Source organism: Lepus europaeus, chromosome 4 (genome assembly GCF_033115175.1).
Source record: "Lepus europaeus isolate LE1 chromosome 4, mLepTim1.pri, whole genome shotgun sequence".
NCBI lineage: Eukaryota > Metazoa > Chordata > Mammalia > Lagomorpha > Leporidae > Lepus > Lepus europaeus.
Genome location: NC_084830.1, coordinates 136,895,209 through 136,913,368, shown reverse-complemented (window position 1 = coordinate 136,913,368; position 18,160 = coordinate 136,895,209). Strand labels below are relative to the sequence as shown.

General features: G+C 51.1%; 1 protein-coding gene across 1 annotated transcript in view; it reads left to right on the top strand.

The window, feature by feature from the left end:
- The window catches only part of ARHGAP26 (Rho GTPase activating protein 26), a 440,213-nt gene that overhangs the window by 412,567 nt on the left and 9,486 nt on the right, over nucleotides 1-18,160 (top strand). Inside the window, exons 21-22 of the mRNA XM_062188919.1 lie at nucleotides 7,063-7,173; nucleotides 13,391-13,482. Of these exons, the coding sequence (XP_062044903.1) occupies nucleotides 7,063-7,173; nucleotides 13,391-13,482 (203 nt within the window). The remainder of the gene's footprint in view (nucleotides 1-7,062; nucleotides 7,174-13,390; nucleotides 13,483-18,160) is intronic.

Below are 18,160 nucleotides of genomic sequence, written 5' to 3'. Positions count from 1 at the left end.
TGTTCTGCAGCCTGAGCGGATGCATGTAAGAAATGGATGCTTGGGGGCCGGCGCTGTGGCTCACTTGGTTAATCCTCCGCCTGCGGCGCCGGCATCCCATATGGGCACCAGGTTCTAGTCCCGGTTGCTCCTCTTCCAGGCCAGCTCTCTGCTGTGGCCCAGGAGTGCAGTGGAGGATGGCCCAAGTGCTTGGGCCCTGCACCTGCATGAGAGACCAGGAGGAAGCACCTGGCTCCTGGCTTTGGATCAGCGCAGCTCTGGCCGTAGCGGCCATTTTGGGGGTGGACCAGCAGAAGGAAGACCTTTCTCTCTGTCTCTCTCTCTCACTGTCTAACTCTGCCTGTCAAATAATAAAAGAAAAAAAAAGAAAGAAATGGGTGCTGTCAGACTTGTAACAGATACCAAACTGGTTTGTGTGGCATTTGCTTTGATTTGCCCACTGCCCGGTTATCCAGCTCAAGTTGGGTTTCCCTTCTCTCTTTATGGCTCTTTAAGGGAAGAGCTTCAAGAATATTTTCCAAGCAAGAATTCAGTGACCTGGGGTTATATTTTACAGGACTTCACTGGTTTCTGTAGCATTTTTTTCTTTTCCTTGCGTGTGGGGATTTGAGTGGAGTGGGGGATGAGAGCAGCCCCTCTTTGGATTCAGTAGGCCCTATCAGAAGGAGGACACCTGGGTCTTTAAGGTCAGCCATGGGCTATTTACCCTGCAGGCTCAGCCAGGCACCTGGGTGACAATCACAACCTCTGCTGGACAGAAAGGCGTTGATGTGAACTCTGACTTTGAGGCAGTATGGTGCTTCTCGCGTGCCTCTTCCCACCTGCTCAGCCCTGACGTGGAGATGCCCCGGCTGATCTGGAAATTGACTGCTTGCCTCTGTCTGAGAAGCTGTGCCCTGGGCCTGGCAGTCTGATGTCCCCACACTGGGGTTGTAAGGCTTGCTGTCCACCTGCCTGTCTCCCTCCACTGACCGCCGCCTTGGCAGGAAGCCCTTTGTTAAATTAAACACTGCATCCACACAGGAAGGGATGTGCCTATTCCTACGTTACTAAGATTGATAGGAAAGCGAAGAGCCCAAGGTAGCTATCGTACACTCAGAGCAGAGTCGGCGGGTTGTGGTTGTCGAATGTTAGTGCTCAGACCTGGCAGCGTCACGATGAGAAGGAATTCCCAGGATCGCTGGGAATGCAGCTTGGTAGAGCCTTTCCGAAAAGCTATTTGGCAGGATACGTCAAGACCCTTAAAAGTAGCTTCCAGCCTTTGACCCACTCATTTTACTTCCAGGAATTTATGCCGAGGAAACAGTCGGAGACACAGGCAGTGATCGTCTACGAGGATGTAATTGTAGCCCTATTTGCAATGCCTAAAATGGGACAGCAATTGGAATGTACACAGTGGAGAAATGGTTACTTAGATCAGGGTATCCCATGCAATAGAAAACCTGCAGCTATTTTAAAAATACGCTATCAGAGCAGGCATTTGGTCTAGTTCAGATGCCAGTGGGGATGCCCACACCCCACACTGGAGTGCGGATTTGAAGTCCTTGTTCTACTTTCCATCCAACATCCTGCTAATGTGCTCTCTGAGAGGCAGCTGCTGATAATTCAAGTGACTGGGTCCCTGTCACCCACCTGGGAAATTCAGATTGAGCTCCATGGTCCTGGTTTTGGCCTAGCTGAGCCCCAAGTTGTCTAGTGATTCAGGGAGAAAACTAGTGGATGGAAAATCTTTGTTTTTCTTTTTGTCTTTGCCTTTCAAATAAATACAAATAAATTGATGAAAATATTTTAAATATATATCAAAGAATATTAAATGGCACTGGATGATGCTTTAATTATATTAAGTGGTTTATTAAAAACACACACACACACACAGAGGCTATGTATCTGGTAGCATCCCCAAATAAATGAGAAGAAATATCAAGGTGTTAATAATGCTTGTCAGCGGCCTAAAGTGTGCGATTGTGTTGCTTGTCTTCTTGCTCTTTTGGTATTTTCCAGTTTTCCACAAAGCCATCAGAACTTAGTTTTTTTTTTAATATTTTATTTATTTATTTGAGAGGCAGAGTTACAGACAGAGGGAGAGACAAAGACAAAGGTCCTCCCTCCGCTGTTTCACCCTCCAAATGGCTGTAACGGTTGGAGCTGCGCTGATCTGGAGCCAGGAGCTTCCCCCCAGTCTCCCACATGGGTGCAGGGTCCCAAGCACCTGGGCCATCCTCCACTGCCCCCCACCAGGCCACAGCAGAGAGCTGGATTGAAAGAGGAGCAGCCAGGACTAGAACCGATGCCCACATGGGATGCTGGCACCGCAGGCAGAGGATTAACCTACTGTGCCACGGCGCCGCCCTGCGTTATCTTTTAATTCTATTTTCCCACAAACTTCTTGAAGTCCCATTGTACTTCCTAAATTTCTTCCTCAACCAGGACTTTCTTTTGTGCTTTTTACCTTTCTAACAACATAAATGTCTTCTGGAGATACAAAGTTAGTGTAATGTAATTGTCTAAGAGGTTTCATGTGTTTTGTCTTTGTAATTGGCATGTGGCCCCTCTCTGTCCAGCGCTGGTGCAGAGGCTCTCGGCAGCTGGGGTCCCGAGCTGTGGGCACCCGTGCCCTCCACGTGGATCCACCATGTCCCCCGCTAGAGAGCTTAACTTTTGTCTGAATGGTCAGCCAACCTCTTGTGGCAGCTCCACTGCTGTGGTGGGGAGGCCCGAGAGGGTCTGCCCGTGCGTGCTCAGGTTGGGAGCCCACCTGGCAGCCCTGTGCATGCTATAGGAGGCGCGCCCTGGCTGGGACGCCAGATGTCCCATCACTCAAGTGAGTCACCACACGGGGTGTCAGTCTGATGCTGCTGCTACGCACTGCTTGCCCTGTCAGCCGCAGCCCAGGTGCTGCCAGCTTTTCAGCCTTACCTTCCTAGACTGTTAGTCCCTCACTGCCCAGTGGACGTCAAAGGCACTGACAGGACTTCTGGGCTCGTTCTGAGGGCACAGCGGGCCAGCAGAGTAAAGCTGAGGTGAGGCTTCCAGTTGGATCCAAACTAAACCAGCAAGTGTGCTCAAGCTTAAGCTGCTGTTGCTGCTGCTGCTGCCGGGCCTTGATGTGGGAGCCTGGCGTGACCCCAGGGATATGGGAGGGGGAGAATGCACTGGTGTTCTCAGCCCGATAACAGAGGCTTGTGGCGCAGCCTTTCGGGGTCATCTGCTAAGACTGTCGTTAGAGAGTTATTTTCTCCTGTCTGAACCTCAATCATTTGTTATCCTTGGCATTAGTAGTGGGGAAAGAGGTAGACAATTTGATATTGGAGGTTTCAGAGCCAAGAGTGAAATTGACTTTTCTTTCCTGTTGGCTTTTTGGGGCAGAATGAAGTGGGTTTAGTTTTTTTTTTTTTTTTTTTTTGGTTGTTGTTATTTTGTTTTGTCTGCTGTCATTTTTAAGCAACTGATAGCCAGACACTTTTGTATTGAAAGGAGAAATTTTAGATGACACAGAGTCCTAGGCCCTTGCCACCATCCCTGTGCATCTTATGTTGTACTTACATCAACCAAAATAGAAAGCGTCCCTGTCTCTTGGAGGAGTGTTCGCAGGCTTGCAGGCATTGGGTTGCTGCAGGCAGTTATGGATGCAAAATGCACAGTCCCATTTTTCATAGTACGCTTTGTGGGGTACAGGGAGATGCTTTGTTCATGGATATAACTAACATGTAATGATCAACTCACTAATTGGCCTTCCCATTTCTTTAATCTTAAAAAATGTAATTAAAATATAGCAACGGCAGGTGTCTTTTGGGTACAGCAAGACTTTCCAGTACAGGCGTGAATATTCAGCATGCGCCCACCAAGTCAGGGAGATCAAAATCACCATCTCCCCACCCCAAGTTCAGAGAGTAGAGTTGACATTTATTGAGGAGACCCTGAAGCCAAATAAATAAAAGGCCTACTTTAGTAGCTTAAAAAACATAGCAAGTACTATTGGCGCATGCATTTTATTGTTCACACTAACTCAAACATGGTGGTAATAAATTGTAAACTGTACTCATTTTATAGCAAATAAACATTGCTATAACATTTACGAGCACAAACAAACCAGTGAAAATCTGTTGGTGGGTAAAAGTTGTCGTTGATCTGTGGCAGTTGGCATGGCAACTAAAGAGTAAGGTCCTAACGTGGCTAAGAACACCCTGCCTTCCAGTGCTCTCCCAGGCCATTTCAGACACCTGCTACTGACCGAGGACCACTAAGATACCTGAGGATGTGGGAGAACCTTCAGAACCCACATGGTGTTGCTAGAGCATGTTCCTCACTGTGCCTAGCCAAAGGTATAATCCGTGGTCCCAGTGAGATAGGAAACCAGAGGTGTTTCCTGCTTACCAGACTCATTTTAAGAAATTGTAGGTGCTTTGTAGCTGTCCTGTGGTAACTCACCCCTGACCGAAGGGCCAGCTTTCCCGGGGCCTGCAGCCTGGGGCTGTTCTCTGGAGCCTCCCCATTGTCCCTGGTCGGTGAGACTCGGGTTCTGGGCTGGGCCAGGCCTTGCCTGCTAGATCGTTGTGTGGCGGCGACCCAGCTGATACAGGTTGGCATCTCTCACGCGTAGCAACCCCAGGAAAAGCTGAGGGCTGCACAGCATGAATGAGGTAGTGCTTCTTCCGGGCCTGAGACGGCCCAGCGGGAACAGCTGAGGAATCTTGCTGTCTGATGGCATGATTCTTTTAATCTGACCCATGTTGTCAAATACACATAAACTGTTGATGTCAGGGACCATGGCAAATTCTTCTTACTGTCTTGATCAGTCTAAGTGCTCAAGGAGGAGTCTTTGCTGAGTTGCAAAAAAAAAAAAAATTAATAAAAGAACCATATTCTTTAAATTTAAATTCTTCACTTCAATGAATTCCATGTGCTGTATGAATCTACCAGACAGAACACTGGAGGCAGGACTGTGGATTGTGTTGGAATTTACAATGGGTTGAGTCTTATTGAGTCTGTCTATTGCTGTATTCCCACTTTGCCCTGGAAATGTGGTAGGCATCTAGAGGAAATTTATAAATCAGCGGTAAGAAGATTTCTCATGCTGTGGCTGGGTCTGTAGAGAAGCTAGACATGAGTTGGAGACACAGAGCTGGTCCCACTGACCCAGAGAGAGGCAGTGCGCTGGCGGTCAGAGCCCTAGGCTTGCAGTCACCTGTAGGCTGCATGGCCACAGGCAAGGCCCCAGCCACTGCACCCAAGTTTTGCATCTGTCAAATGGAAAATACACCAGTGCCTGCTTTATCGGATTGTGAGTTAAAAGAAAATCCACTGAATGTACTCACTCAATAATTATGTATTGGACACCAACAGGCACTATCTTAGACATTCGAGATACCACAGTAACACAAAGGACAAGCATTGCTGCCCTTAGGAAATTCCTACTCTGGAAATTCTGTTCATACAATGGCATTCAGCAGATGTTGAATTGGATTAGTCAAAGGATAGTTGATTGACGTACACAGTGGGTTTTATTGTGCGTTTCTGTAGGCGTTCGTGTTAAGACAATAGGCAAGGGGGGCCGGCGCTGTGGCGCAGCCAGTTAAAGCCCCAGCCTGCAGTGCCAGCATCCCATTTGGGAACTGTTATCTCCTACAGTCACTGGTTCAAATCCCTGCTGCTCCACTTCTGATCCACCTGCCTGCTACTGATCCTGGGAAAGCAATGGAAGATGTCCCCAGTGCTTGGGCCCCTGCACGCACATGGGAGACCCAAAAAAGCTCCTGGCTTCTGGCTTTGGCCTGGCCTAGCCCCAGTCATTGGGGCCATTTGGGGAATGAACCAACAGATGGAAGACCTTTCTCTCACTCTGTTTCTGCCTCTCTCTGTAATTCTACCTTTCAAATAAATAAAAAGAAATCTTTTTTAAAAAAAAGACAATAGTCAGTTAGGGCCATTATCGGGGCTCCTGTGTGAAGTGACGTAACCCTAGAGAAGTTCCATTAAAGCAAGACAGTTACGTTCATGCTAAATCCCAGTATGCTTAGAAAGCCTGTTGCCCCGAGGCCGAGTTCTGTCATTTTCACTTCCTTACATGCTTGAAACCAGCGGCTCAGCAGGCGGCTGGGATTCTGGGGCTGCGGGTGGTGCCGTGGCTGGCTGGTCGCCACATCTGTCCACGGTGTGAGAGCTGTCTGTGGCTTAATGTGATTTCACGGAGTTACGGAGGTGTTGGTGTCATTTGTGGAAATAAGTTAAAGGGCTTAGCGTGACCAGTTAACATCCACAAAGCAAGCTGCAGTGAGTCATTTCAACCTCTCCTCTCCAGCATTTTGACCAGCCACCCGTCAAATAACACAATGCACGGATTTTCAGGTTCAGTTGATTTTTGTCTCCGTTGCCTTCCCCAGGGCTTGCTTTCTTTGAGCGTCAGAGTGCCCAGAATCCATGAAAGGAGAAAGGGCAGGCCTAGAAAGCAAACCTCAGAGGAACTGCGCCCTGCCCGGGCCGGTAGGAGGTGGCCCAAGAGGTGTGCAGTGTCCATGCCCGCCTCTGCCCACTGTCGCTTTTCTGACGCAGTCACACGTCCGATCGCCGGTGGCACATGGCCCATTTAGTGAAAAATGTAAACAGAAAATCGTTTTCTGGTTGAATGACCTCTGTTTCCCTGAGAAATGGTCCTGTCTACTGAACCATAGCTTTAAACTCACAGCAGCGGAAGCCGAAGTCGCGTTATAAGCTAGCCCTGCGTCAGAACGAGGCGGTGGGTGTGGGGATCTGTGTCTGTGGCTTCAGGGCAGCGTTGACCCCCTAGCCAGAGGTACAGTGCATATGATGGAAGCTCCTGTCACCTGGAAAGCAGTTGCTGTAGAGGGCAAAGAAACGTGTCCGTGTTCCAAGACCAAGCATTCCTAGAACGACATGGCCATCTGGTCTGGCCACCCATGCCATGGCACTGGCAGCACATCGCTGGGGGTCAGGGCTCCTCTGGCCTGCTCCGACTCCCTGTCCCCTGGCCTGCCATGAACCTCCTGTGCTCCCATTGTGGTTCCCTTGTGTGCTGACGAGTTTTCTGGTTGTTATGTCTTGCAGCCCCCCGAATCCAAGCCCAACATCACCCCTCTCGCCATCTTGGCCCATGTTCTCGGCGCCCTCCAGCCCTATGCCCACCTCATCCACGTCCAGCGACTCATCCCCCGCCAGGTCTGTTGCAGGGTTTGTTTGGTTTTCTGTTGCTGCTGCCGTTCTCTCATTGGCTTGGTCCTCTCTTCATGCAGTGTTCAGCCTCCTCGTCAACTTTGTTCCCTGCCATCCAAACCTGCACTTGCTTTTTGACAGGCCAGAAGAAGCAGTTCGCGAAGACTTCAGGTAAAATCATGGATGCTGACTGATATGTCCTTGTTGATCCAAAGCCGGGCAGGGGCAACAGGGGCCACCTCTGCTGTCTGTTGCTGCACCCACAGGACCCAAAGCCAGGCGGGACCGTTTGTGTAAACCAGGATGGCATGGTTCACACCTCTCTAACCTTAACTCGCGTTTCTGGATTAATCCTTGGTGCCTGGAGTGTGGAGGACAGCAGCTCCTGAACCAGGTTATAGTTGTGGCAGCTCTGAGTCATTGGGGCTCTCTGTGGTTTGTAAGAGGCACAGTGCTAAGACACACGCTGGCCTTTCCCTGTCATTTTTATCAGCATCGGGCAACGCTTATTTCAGAGGTTGGCCCACCAGCCACGAGCACCGACCCTGAGTCACTGAGACCGGATCCTCTGGTTGAGAGACAAACAGAACACAGAAGAAAAGATTCAGATGGGGAGCAGTTTCCGGATCGTTCATGGCTTCTGCCTCCCTGCTCAGCACTTCCCTCTGCCTCTGTCAGCAGCTCTGAGCTCTCAGGAGAGCAGGCACCAGGTCTTTCTGAAGATGAGCAGGCTGACCTAATTCCTCCCCTGGGGGCCACGCTGTAGTTCTCCTTGCTTTTATGACATCTACACTCAAGTGCCACCATGCTTTGCTCCTGAGCTCTTTTTCATCACAGCCCAGCACTTGAAGGATCCTGCAGAACACAGTCTCTGTGCTGTGTAGGTCTCCAGCAGGGGGATCTCTCCGAAGTCTGTGCTTTCAGACAACCAAAGTAGTCCCAATTCAGTGTGTCCCAAGCCTTAGGTGTTGCCAGAGGTTTTATGCTCATCTTTTCTCCTAGGGCTGGGTCCATCAGAGAGGCTTACATAATTTATAAAGCAGAGTCTGTCTTTTAAAAAAAGAAAAACCCCATGCTATTTCTATATCCCTGTATCATTATATTCCCTTCCAGACACTTGCATATCTATCATTTCATTCTGTCATCCCGTGAGAATGAGCCAGGAAATGGCCTGAACCCCGTGACTGATCAAGAAAACCAAGGCACAGACAGGTAGCTGGGGATACGGTTATGAGACTGATTGAGGGCCAGTCTAGAAGCCAGGACCTCCCCTCAGCCCAAGCCTCTTTCCTCCAAGCACATGGGTCACCCCAACCTTAAGTTTCTCTGCAGCTCCCAGCCCCATAGCTTGGCCTGCTCTTCAACATTTGATAGAGTTTTCTACCTAATTTTTCCTGAATGGTAGGAAAAAGAGAATATGGGAGATTCCAACCATATTCTCCTGACATTCAAGTTACATTCTAATTACTTCTTTATTATCTTCTGGGTGCTTTGGGAGACATTAATGTTCTATGATCCCAGAGATGCTGCTGATTATTCTAGTTATATCACTGATGGGCCCATGAGTACCTGAACCAAAGTAATGTACAGTAGCCAGAGGTGGTCACCTTCCAAAAAGCCTCACTCGTTCATTAGAAAGACTGGGCTGTTAGGAGTCTATGGCTCCTTCGTTTCCATCTACAGAGAATAAAAGCTTCAAAACGTTTGCCCCTGAGCAAAAATGGGTTCCAGCACTCAGGACAGCGTTTTCACTCAGTCAAGAGAACTCAAACACACACTGTGCTTTGATGGCATTAATTTTTTTTGTCTCTGAGTAGATACCTATTTGTCAGGTATCACCACCTCTCCAACTCCCTTTCATCCCCCCAAAGAAAAAATTCTATATTTTTTTTTGTCTTCAGCTTCTCCTTTCCACCTCTCAAAGTTATTTCCAGATTGGCGGAAGATACTCAGTAGTCCGTTTAGCTGGTATTATTTGGAGTCATGGTTACTCCGTACTGCCCCCTCTGGCCACTGTCAGACTAGCACCGTTTGGCCAATGCTGTTTCACAATCTTGGAAACTGCCATATTGAAATAGGCGAAGCAGAGTAGGGCCTGGAATTGGCTGTCACTGAGCTAAACGTGTGCCCGGGTGAGTACAGATAGGGACACTGCTGGGGAGCCGGCCTGTCAGAAACAGAGAGGCCTGAAATGCCCTAACTGCTATTGCAGCGTGTAGCCAAGAGGTGGGGGCGTACGCCCATTATTCAGGTGCAGCCTACCCTATCGCCACCCCCGAATCCTTTCCCAGAACATGGAACTTCATATTCCCTTCCCTGGGCAGGATCTTACAAATAAATTCCAGAAGGACTTAATCGATGGGCCCATGAGTTTGTACATGATGCCTCCCCTGGAAAAGGCTGCTTCTTGCCTCATCAGACCCTTCTTAAGGGCTGGCAATTTCAAGCTGAAGGGTGAAGGGAGATTTATTTGAAAGGTGATGTCATGAATAAATCTCCTACCCAATTGTTCACTTCCCAGATGGCTGCAACAGCCGGGGCTAGAGCAGGGCGAAGCCAGGAGCCTGGGACTCCATCCAGGTCTCTCCCGTGTGGGTGGCAGTGGCCCAAGTACTCCCTTCCCAGGCGCATTGGCAGGAAGCTAGACACAGAGCAGCTGAGACTTGAACCAGCACTCCAATGTGGGATGCCCGCATTGCAGGTGGCAGCTTAGCCTGCTGGGCCAGTGCCGGCCCCTGCAGGTGCTTTGTGCAGCAACATCAGAAAAAGAGCAGTAGAGGGTCATTCCCTTCACATTCCTCTTTCCTTTCCCTTGCACTCCCCTCTCAAAAATCTGCCAGCCACAAACCTTTACCTTGCATTTGTGCAGGGTGCCCTGGAAATTGTGCCTCATTGAGGAAGCGCTTGCAGCTTGCCTGGCTGGGCTGCTCCAGACCCCCGACCCCAAATGCCCCAGCATAGAGAGTGGGCCACCATTTTGCAAGACTTGCAAGGGCATTTGAGGGAAACTCCTCTGAGTGCTTTCCTGGCCTCATGCCACGCTCCAAGGGGAAATGAAAAGTGAACTAACAGAGGGATCCAAACTCGTTCATAACCTTGAAGGCCAAGCTTGGGTCTGAAGGGCACTGTGACAGGAGCAGCTGAAACCATCCCAGGGTTTCGTGGCCAGCGTGGAGATGCACTGCAGGGTGAGCTAGGAAGCCAAAGAACCAAAGATGCTTGTTAGGGAGTTTTTCTTTTCCTAATCAGAGCCAGAGCCTACAGACACAGCCTGTCTGCCAACAGGATCTGTCTGTTTAGGTAAGAACTCTACCTAAAGGAAACTCCTTGAGGCTTTTGAGAAGGAGTTACAGGACACTGGGCTTGTGGAGCTAACATACTTTTAAAAAGATAAGATTCCACCTTCCCCCCACTGCAGACCCTGGGAGGCAGCAGGTGGTGGCCCAAGTAGTCGGGTCCCTGCCACCCGCAAGGGAGACCTGGATTGAATTCTCCGCTCCGAGCTCAGGCCAGCCCCAGCCCTCACCCTTGCAGGTATTTAGGGAGTGGCGCAGCTCTGATGGTAGCTTGTTCTCTGTCTCTCTCCCTCTTCCCCACCCAACCAAACAAGTAATTTTTTTTTTAAATAAACAAAGGCTAAGTTTATGTTGGTTTAAAAATTTTTGAAATCCATGCGTTGTATGCATTTTTTCATGAACTTTTTGAAATGCCCCAGTACATATACGAAAAAACAATTTTTTTGTCCGAGATGCAGTTGTAACTAGGTGTCCTGCATGTTAGCCTTACTCCTCCTGACAGGGGCGGCCCCTTCCAGAGGCACCTGTGTGTCCTTCCCACCTGTGTACACATCCTGTAGGGGCGAGAGACAGTCTCTCCCGTAGACTGACAGTCACCTGTGAACTGGGCAGAAAAACAAGGCCCTGTCCTGATCTTCATTTTCATTTTTAGTGGACTCTCTTGTTGTGGCTTTGTTACTTGATTCCAACAAGCTAATGAGCATGGAAGGTTACTCATTGTGAATGAGTATCTTGGGCCCACAAGACCACTGCCTGTGTGCTCTGCGTCGCCAGTGCCCCCGCTGCCTCCTGTGACTGGCCCCATCTTGTCCCATGAGCAGTGAGTTCAGTACGTAACCTTGGCAGAAATGGAGCCCGTGCTGCCTGGAAACCCAGCTTCCCAGGCCCTGACGCATGCCCCTTCCGCCTTCCCCATCCTGAGGGTGTCCACTCACCTGGGGGTACCATTTAGGGCCAGTTCATCAGCTTTCACAGCCAGGTACTCCTCTCTGCTCCCCACCTCCTTGGAAAAAAAATAAGCACACAGAAAACAAAACACAACTCATTTTTGCTGCCCAGAAAGACACACACTGGGGGCTCGGCCCTTGCTGGCCAGGGTGCAGGCTTGGCTTGGTCAACTCACGGAGTGCACCGCTTGTCCTGAGCCTTATTCCTTAGTTGGGCAGGAAGAGCTATTTTCCAGTCGCCCAGAGCTCCTCACTCCCAGCGGCCCCACTTCATCTTCTCCCACCTGGGCATCATCTCTTGGCTACTAGGAAACCCAAGAGGACAATAAATAGTCAGCTGTGCCTCAGCAGCAGGTCCTGGATAATCAGTCACTGTAACTGTCCTGCCCGACAGCCCTTTTATGGGATTTTTTTCCCTCTTCGGTTTTCATGAAACTAAGACTGGAAGGTTTCGGTGCTTGGCCCTGATAGGCGTAGGTTTCCATCCATTCGTGCCTGCTTTTGTTCAAAGGGATGGCAGACTTGGTGACTCCCAGAACAGCCCAGGACGTTCTGCCCCATCCAATTCTGCTTGGATTGGTCCACGAGCAGACTGTTCCTCGGTTCAGTCCGATTTCGCCTCTGGGACTCAGTGCCTGTGAGCGTCTCGGCATCCCAGGCTCCTCTGGGCTCTCCGTTAGTCAGATGAAGATACAGGAAATATTATGTACCCCTCCAATAATTTTCCAACCCAGATAGCTTATTTGATGTGTTTTAATTCTGCCCTTGAGCTCTAAACTGTCATTGCTCTGATGGCTAGGGGAGAGGAAGATCCCTTTTGTCAAATAAGAGCCAACTTTTGACAATTAAATGTCATTCCTGTGACTCTGGAGAAGTCTCTGAATTAGTGGAAACTAGTTGGATATCAAAGCAAACACTGAGAGAAAGTAGCCACGTTTACCGGCTCACATGAATTACTTTCCAGAACAGAGGTTAGTAAACTGTGGCTTGTAGTGGGTCCAATCCTGTTCACTGCCGGTTTTCCATAAATAAAGTTTTATTGGAACACAGCCACTTGAATGTGTTTACATGTTGTCCATGGCTGCGTTTCGGCGGTGATGTGGAGTTGGATCATGCAACAGTGACCACGTGGCCCATGAAACCTAAAACATTTACTCTCTGGCCCGTTGCAGCAAAGATTCCCAGTGCCTCTGCAAGTGCATAGCACACAGACACCTGCATTTTCTGAGCACTCCACAGGTGGTTCCAGTGTCCACATGAGAGTGCTTGTCAATGCTCACTGGACATGAGGGCAGAAAACACCTGCTGTCTCACCTCCATTCTTCTTCCTCCCCCCACCCTCGGCTGCACGTGTGCTCAGGCGCATACATGGGCAGCTGCTCACATACACACCCCTTCCCTGTTCGCTGCCGGACTCGGGGTGCTTGGGAGTCCTGCCCCACAGCAAGACCCAGCCTGGGAAGAAGTAAGCAACATCTGGAAGCGCTAATGTCAGCCCATAGCCAGCAGCCCAAACCTGGCTCTGCTAGAATTTCTCCTTTCCGACTCGGCGAGCGTTGCCAGCTTTCAACAGAGCCTGTTGTGAGCATTCTCCAGCATTCTCCAGGGCAGCTTGGATGTTCTTTCCTGTCCCCACCCCAGGCCCAGCCCCCAGGGTACCCCAGGCTCCAAATATGGGGCCCAGCCTGCTCTTCCTTCCGCTGTGGCGACGTCGCAGCTGAAGTGTTAACGCGGCCCAAGGTGACCCCACAAGAAGCCTGGTTTCCTGGAGCTCCCGGCCTTCCTCTGAATATATCTCATTTTTCTCCTGTGACCTCTGCAACTTTTCCACCTCCTGTCTCGCCATCTGGCCGCCTGGCCGGGCTCTGCCACGGGAGAGGGCTAGGCGGCTTGCAGGGCAAGGAGAGAAGAGACGTTTGATATCTGGAGCTTTCCGGGGGGAGGTAAGAGAATGTTAAAGAAACTCCTGTTTCCACACAGCACACCGTTCCGGAAGGCAAAAGCCTTGTACGCTTGCAAAGCTGAACACGACTCGGAGCTCTCGTTCGCAGCAGGCACGGTCTTCGATAACGGTGAGTTCCTTGTCCCTTCTCAGAGGTACAGTGGGGAGAGCAAGTCCATAATGGGTGTTTTCAAAGTTGCTGCCGGGGGTGCCTGTGTGTGTGTGTGTGTGTTGTCCCAAAGTAAGAGAGCAGCAGCAGGACATCTGGAAGCCTGGACCAGTATAATCAGCTTGCTGTTGAGCCGTACGAACAGGCAGTGAGATGGTGCCTAGTACCTTCAGGTGGTTTTATACAGCTGGGGGCTGGACAGAGTAAGAGCCAGTGGGGTGGAGGACAGGGGTGGGCTGTAGCTGGTCAGGAGCACCGGGTGAGGTTGAAGCCACCCGTTGTATGACCTTCTCCTCTCGCATTCTGTGGCATCCACTCTCCCCTGCAGGCCAGACAGATGTCCCTGATGGCAGGCCTTTGGCAGACACCGGGGTGCCGAGCCTCACTGAGCTCTCGCCCATCCTCCCATTAACTTTTGGGACAGCAGTGTAGACCACCCACAGTCAAACCACCCTGCAAGCTGCCAACTGCCCCGCCCCAGTGTCCCGGTGTGAAGATGGATTCATGGCGGTACCGCAGGCAGCTGAGATGTGGTGCTTGCTAAATGCACCACTTTGAGTGCACTGCTTTCTCCCTTTTCTTTTCACTTCCTAAAAATTTCTTTGAAGTGAGCATTGTTACCAGAGTGTGTTTTGACTTGTAATTTACGTGAGAGAAAAAGCTGGAGTCTAGGGGAAAGTCCACATTTCTTTGACAGCTTAGCTTTTCCCGGGGGACATCTCCCTCAGGGTGCGTCTTCCTGGATCCTTGGCCACAAGGGCCTGTTCTGTTTGCTCAGAGAAGGAAGCCTGCTTTCAGGAGCTGGACATCTTCTCCGGCTGCTTCCCCAGCTTCAGGTGGGGTGGGGACACACATCTTGGGAAAGAGTGACTGTGCATCGCATAAGCGCCCCGCATCCCGCCTAGGCAACCCCTGCTCCTGCCCAGTGCTGCAGAGCCTGCGCTTTGAGTATGACCCTGTGGCCACCCGGTGCGAGTCTGGGCAAGACCACCCGTCCTGTGTGACCTCAGACAGGGACTTACCCTCTCTCTGCACTCGTTCTCTCCTCTAGCTTAAAAGTGTGTGGGAAAAGAATTAAAAGATAAATTTATTTCGGTTCGAAACATTTTGGAAATGCAAGGGTAGTTTTCTGTGGTACATGTTGTCCGTGAACTTTCTGAAGACCCCTTGTAAAGTGTTATGAGAGGCAATCGAGGTATAGTATCCACCGCATGTCTCACGGGGGACCCGCCATGTAGTACGTATTCCATTTGTTGTTATTGTTGGCATCAGCGCCATCATCATTATCACATGAGACCCTGACACTCCAGGCCCCTGGGGACTAGCCTTTGGCTGCATCCATGTCCAGAGGACCTGCCACCCCATGTGCTAGCCTCTAGGTGTCACTTGGTGGGGAGGTGGATCAGGCGTGGGTAAGCAGAATGGAAAACGTGGTACAGAGCCCCAGGAGATTCGCAGGTGACACCCCGCCCTAGACCAAAGGGAGTGGGGTCCAGGATCCCAAGGGGCCTGTGGAACCTGCGTCCCTTCTGACCGTGCTCCAAGCACTGCCCTTTAAGCCTTTGACCATTCATTTTCATTTGGGTCCTTTACAAATCAAGGCAGAAAAGCTGCCAGCCCAGCCGGCTCTCCTGTCAACAGCTGGCGCCCTCAGCCCCAGGAGACGCAGGTGCAGACAGTGGGCCTGCTGCAGGCTGGCCAGAGCCACGCCCTGGAGAGTATCCCTCCCAGGAGCCCAGGTGGAAGGGCCACAGGCCACCTATCACAGCAGACCCTGCAGAATGGGCTGCACGGCTTGGGCTCTGACCTCCTCTGCCAGTGAGGGAGGGGCTTCTGCCTATTCCTGATTATGTGGGGGTGGATCTGGGGCTTTGGGACCTGTCCCCTAAGTCCCAGCTCACTGCTGACGTGGGCAGGGGGCAGCATGGTCCTGCCACCTGTTGGCCCGGGCAGCACGGCGGCCCCTTGAACTCAGGGGCGGAATTGCTTCAGACTCTGAAAGGGCTCGTATATTCTGGTTTGTGACTCCTTGTAGCGAGTGCAGCCCCCTTTCATGTTTTTAACAGCTGCATTCAATCATCAGATACCATACAAGTAACATGTAGAATGTAAGAGTCAGTGGTTTTAGTGCACTACAAGTTGTGACATATTTTTGTCACTTGCAGAAGATGCCCCATGGTCTTTAGCAGTATTTTTTCTGCACTTTGCATGGCATTTTAAAGGTTTGTCCATGTAGGGGCTGGCACTGTGGCACAGCGGGTTAACGCCCTGGCCTGAAGCCCCGGCATCCCATATGGGCGCCAATTTGAGACATGGCTGCTCCACTTCCAATCCAGCTCTCTGCTATGGCCTGGGAAAGCAGTAGAAGATGACCCAAGTCCTTGGGCCCCTGCACCCACATGGGAGACCCAGAAGAGGCTCCTGGCTCCTGGCTTCGGATTGGCACAGCTCCGGCTGGCCGTTGTGGCCAGTTGGGGAGTGAACCATCAGATGAAGGACCTTTCTCTCTGTCTCTCTCTCTGCCTCTCCTCTCTCTGTGTAGCTCTGACTTTCAAATGACTAAATAAACCTTAAAAAAAGAAAAAGGTTTGTCCATGTTGTAACATGTGACAGAACCTCATTGCTTTTCACGGCTGAGTACTATTCCATTGAATGGATAGACCACGCTTTATGTCACGTTTTTTCAGTTGGTGGATGTTCTGATGGTTTCTACTTTGTGACTGTTGTGAATCACGCTGCTTTGAACCTTTATGGACAGATTTGTTGAGGGTGCGTGCTTTCATGCCTCTTGGAGATAGATACTTAGGGTGGAATTGTTGGCTCACATAGCAACCCTGTGTGTAACTCTTTGAAGAAGGGCCCAACTGTTGGGCAGAGTGGCCCATTTTCCATTGCTGTGGCCTTTCATTGCTAAGGCCCCTTTTAGAGGAATCTTACGGTGTTAAAGCAACACGCACACATAGAAAGGTACCGGGTGAGTTCTCAGTGGCTGCACTTGCCCACACCTGGTCATCAGCAGGTGTGGGGTCTTGCCCAAGCCCTCCGTGGCATCTGGGCGGCATGGGTTGGCTCACGGATGTGAGCTTGCTTTTCAGCAGCAGTGCCATGACCCTGTAGATTCCCTAAAGAGCAGAGCCAAAGGAAACCTGGAGGAGAACAGCCCTTGGGGAAACGCTAGGCCACTGTTGAGATGGGTTTGCCTGACAGTCTTTTATTAGGAGCTACTCGTGGAGGAGCCTGCTGCCCATACCCTGGCTTTTGCCCACTCGCCTCACCTCTGTAGGAGAAGAGAGGCCATGCAGGAGGAAAAATAACGGGGTGTTGGGTATTGGGGGTGGGGCAGTGTTTTTATCCTCATTAGATCTCTTGTTGGTTTACCACTGCAGGTATTAGGTCAGGGCTGTTTAACTTGGATGCAGCGTAGCTGTCAATCATCAGAGCAGTCAGAAGCAGGTTTCCTAATGACAGGTTGAGTGTGTGTGTGTGTGTGTGTGTGTGTGGTATTTATCAGGATTAAGGAGGAGGAAGAGGGGGGCACGCGAGGGGCAGGCCTGTGGGTTCCTAATGAGCAGTCTCGCAGCCCTTGGCGTCCACGGGGCCCCTGCGGGGCCTGCAGAGCAGCTGCTGAGTCAGCTCCTGGACTTTGTGCGCTGGGGCATGGAAGCGCAATACTCGGAAGTAACTCCAGCGTCAGCCCCGGCCATGCTACCAGGAAACTCACCCGCTTGAGCACTTCGCACAATAACTGGAAAGAACAATCACTCAGGTTCTCAGGAACAGAGGCCCCTGCAGGCAGCGCGATTCGTGATACCTGGAAAGCTCTCGTGGCCGTCACTAAAATTGGGTTCTTGGGATGCTTTGATCAAGATTCGAGATGAGCTGGAGCTGGAGCCCTTCCCAGGGCACCCGGGCACAGCCGCGGGAGAGGCAGCGAGCTCACCAGGAAGCTGGGGCACTGGACGGCCCCTCTCATGGCCATCTCCGGTGCACATCTGTGGCCAGGCCGCCTCCACCTCTCACCTGGGCGTCTCTGCCGGCCTCCTAGCATGAGCCATTGCTTCCACTCCTGCCGTCATAACCCACTGTCTACACAGCTGCCAGAGCGTCCTTTGAAAGGGAACCACATCGTGTCATTGTCCTGCATCATATTGTGGTGGCCTCCCGTCATCCCTCCGATTACAGAGGCCTGCCTTGGCCCAGCCCCTGCCCTCTGACCTCTCAACCTCGTGGCCACACTGCAGCCTCGCAGGCGTTATGTCCTCGGGTAGGGTCAGCACCCTGTGACCCGCCGGTCAAGTCCAAGCTGTCCCTTGTTTGTGTCAATAAAGCTTTATAGGAACACAGCCACCTGTGCTTTTCTGTGTGCACGTTCTCTGTGGCGCTCTGCTCGCTGAGTAGGGAGGTGTGTTCGCCAGGAGGCTCTCTAAGGAAACTTTGCAGACTGCTGTTCCCAAAGCCCTTCTCAGGGCCTTTGCATGTGTACTGCCCACTGCCTGGCTGGCTCCATTGTGGCATTGAGGTTTCAGCTTTCTAAGCTCCACCCACCCACATGCCTCTCCCAGTCTCTGTCTCCCCACTCTTACCCCTGCCCCAAACGACCTATTTGTATGTTGTCAGTTCCCACCAGCAGGCTCCGACT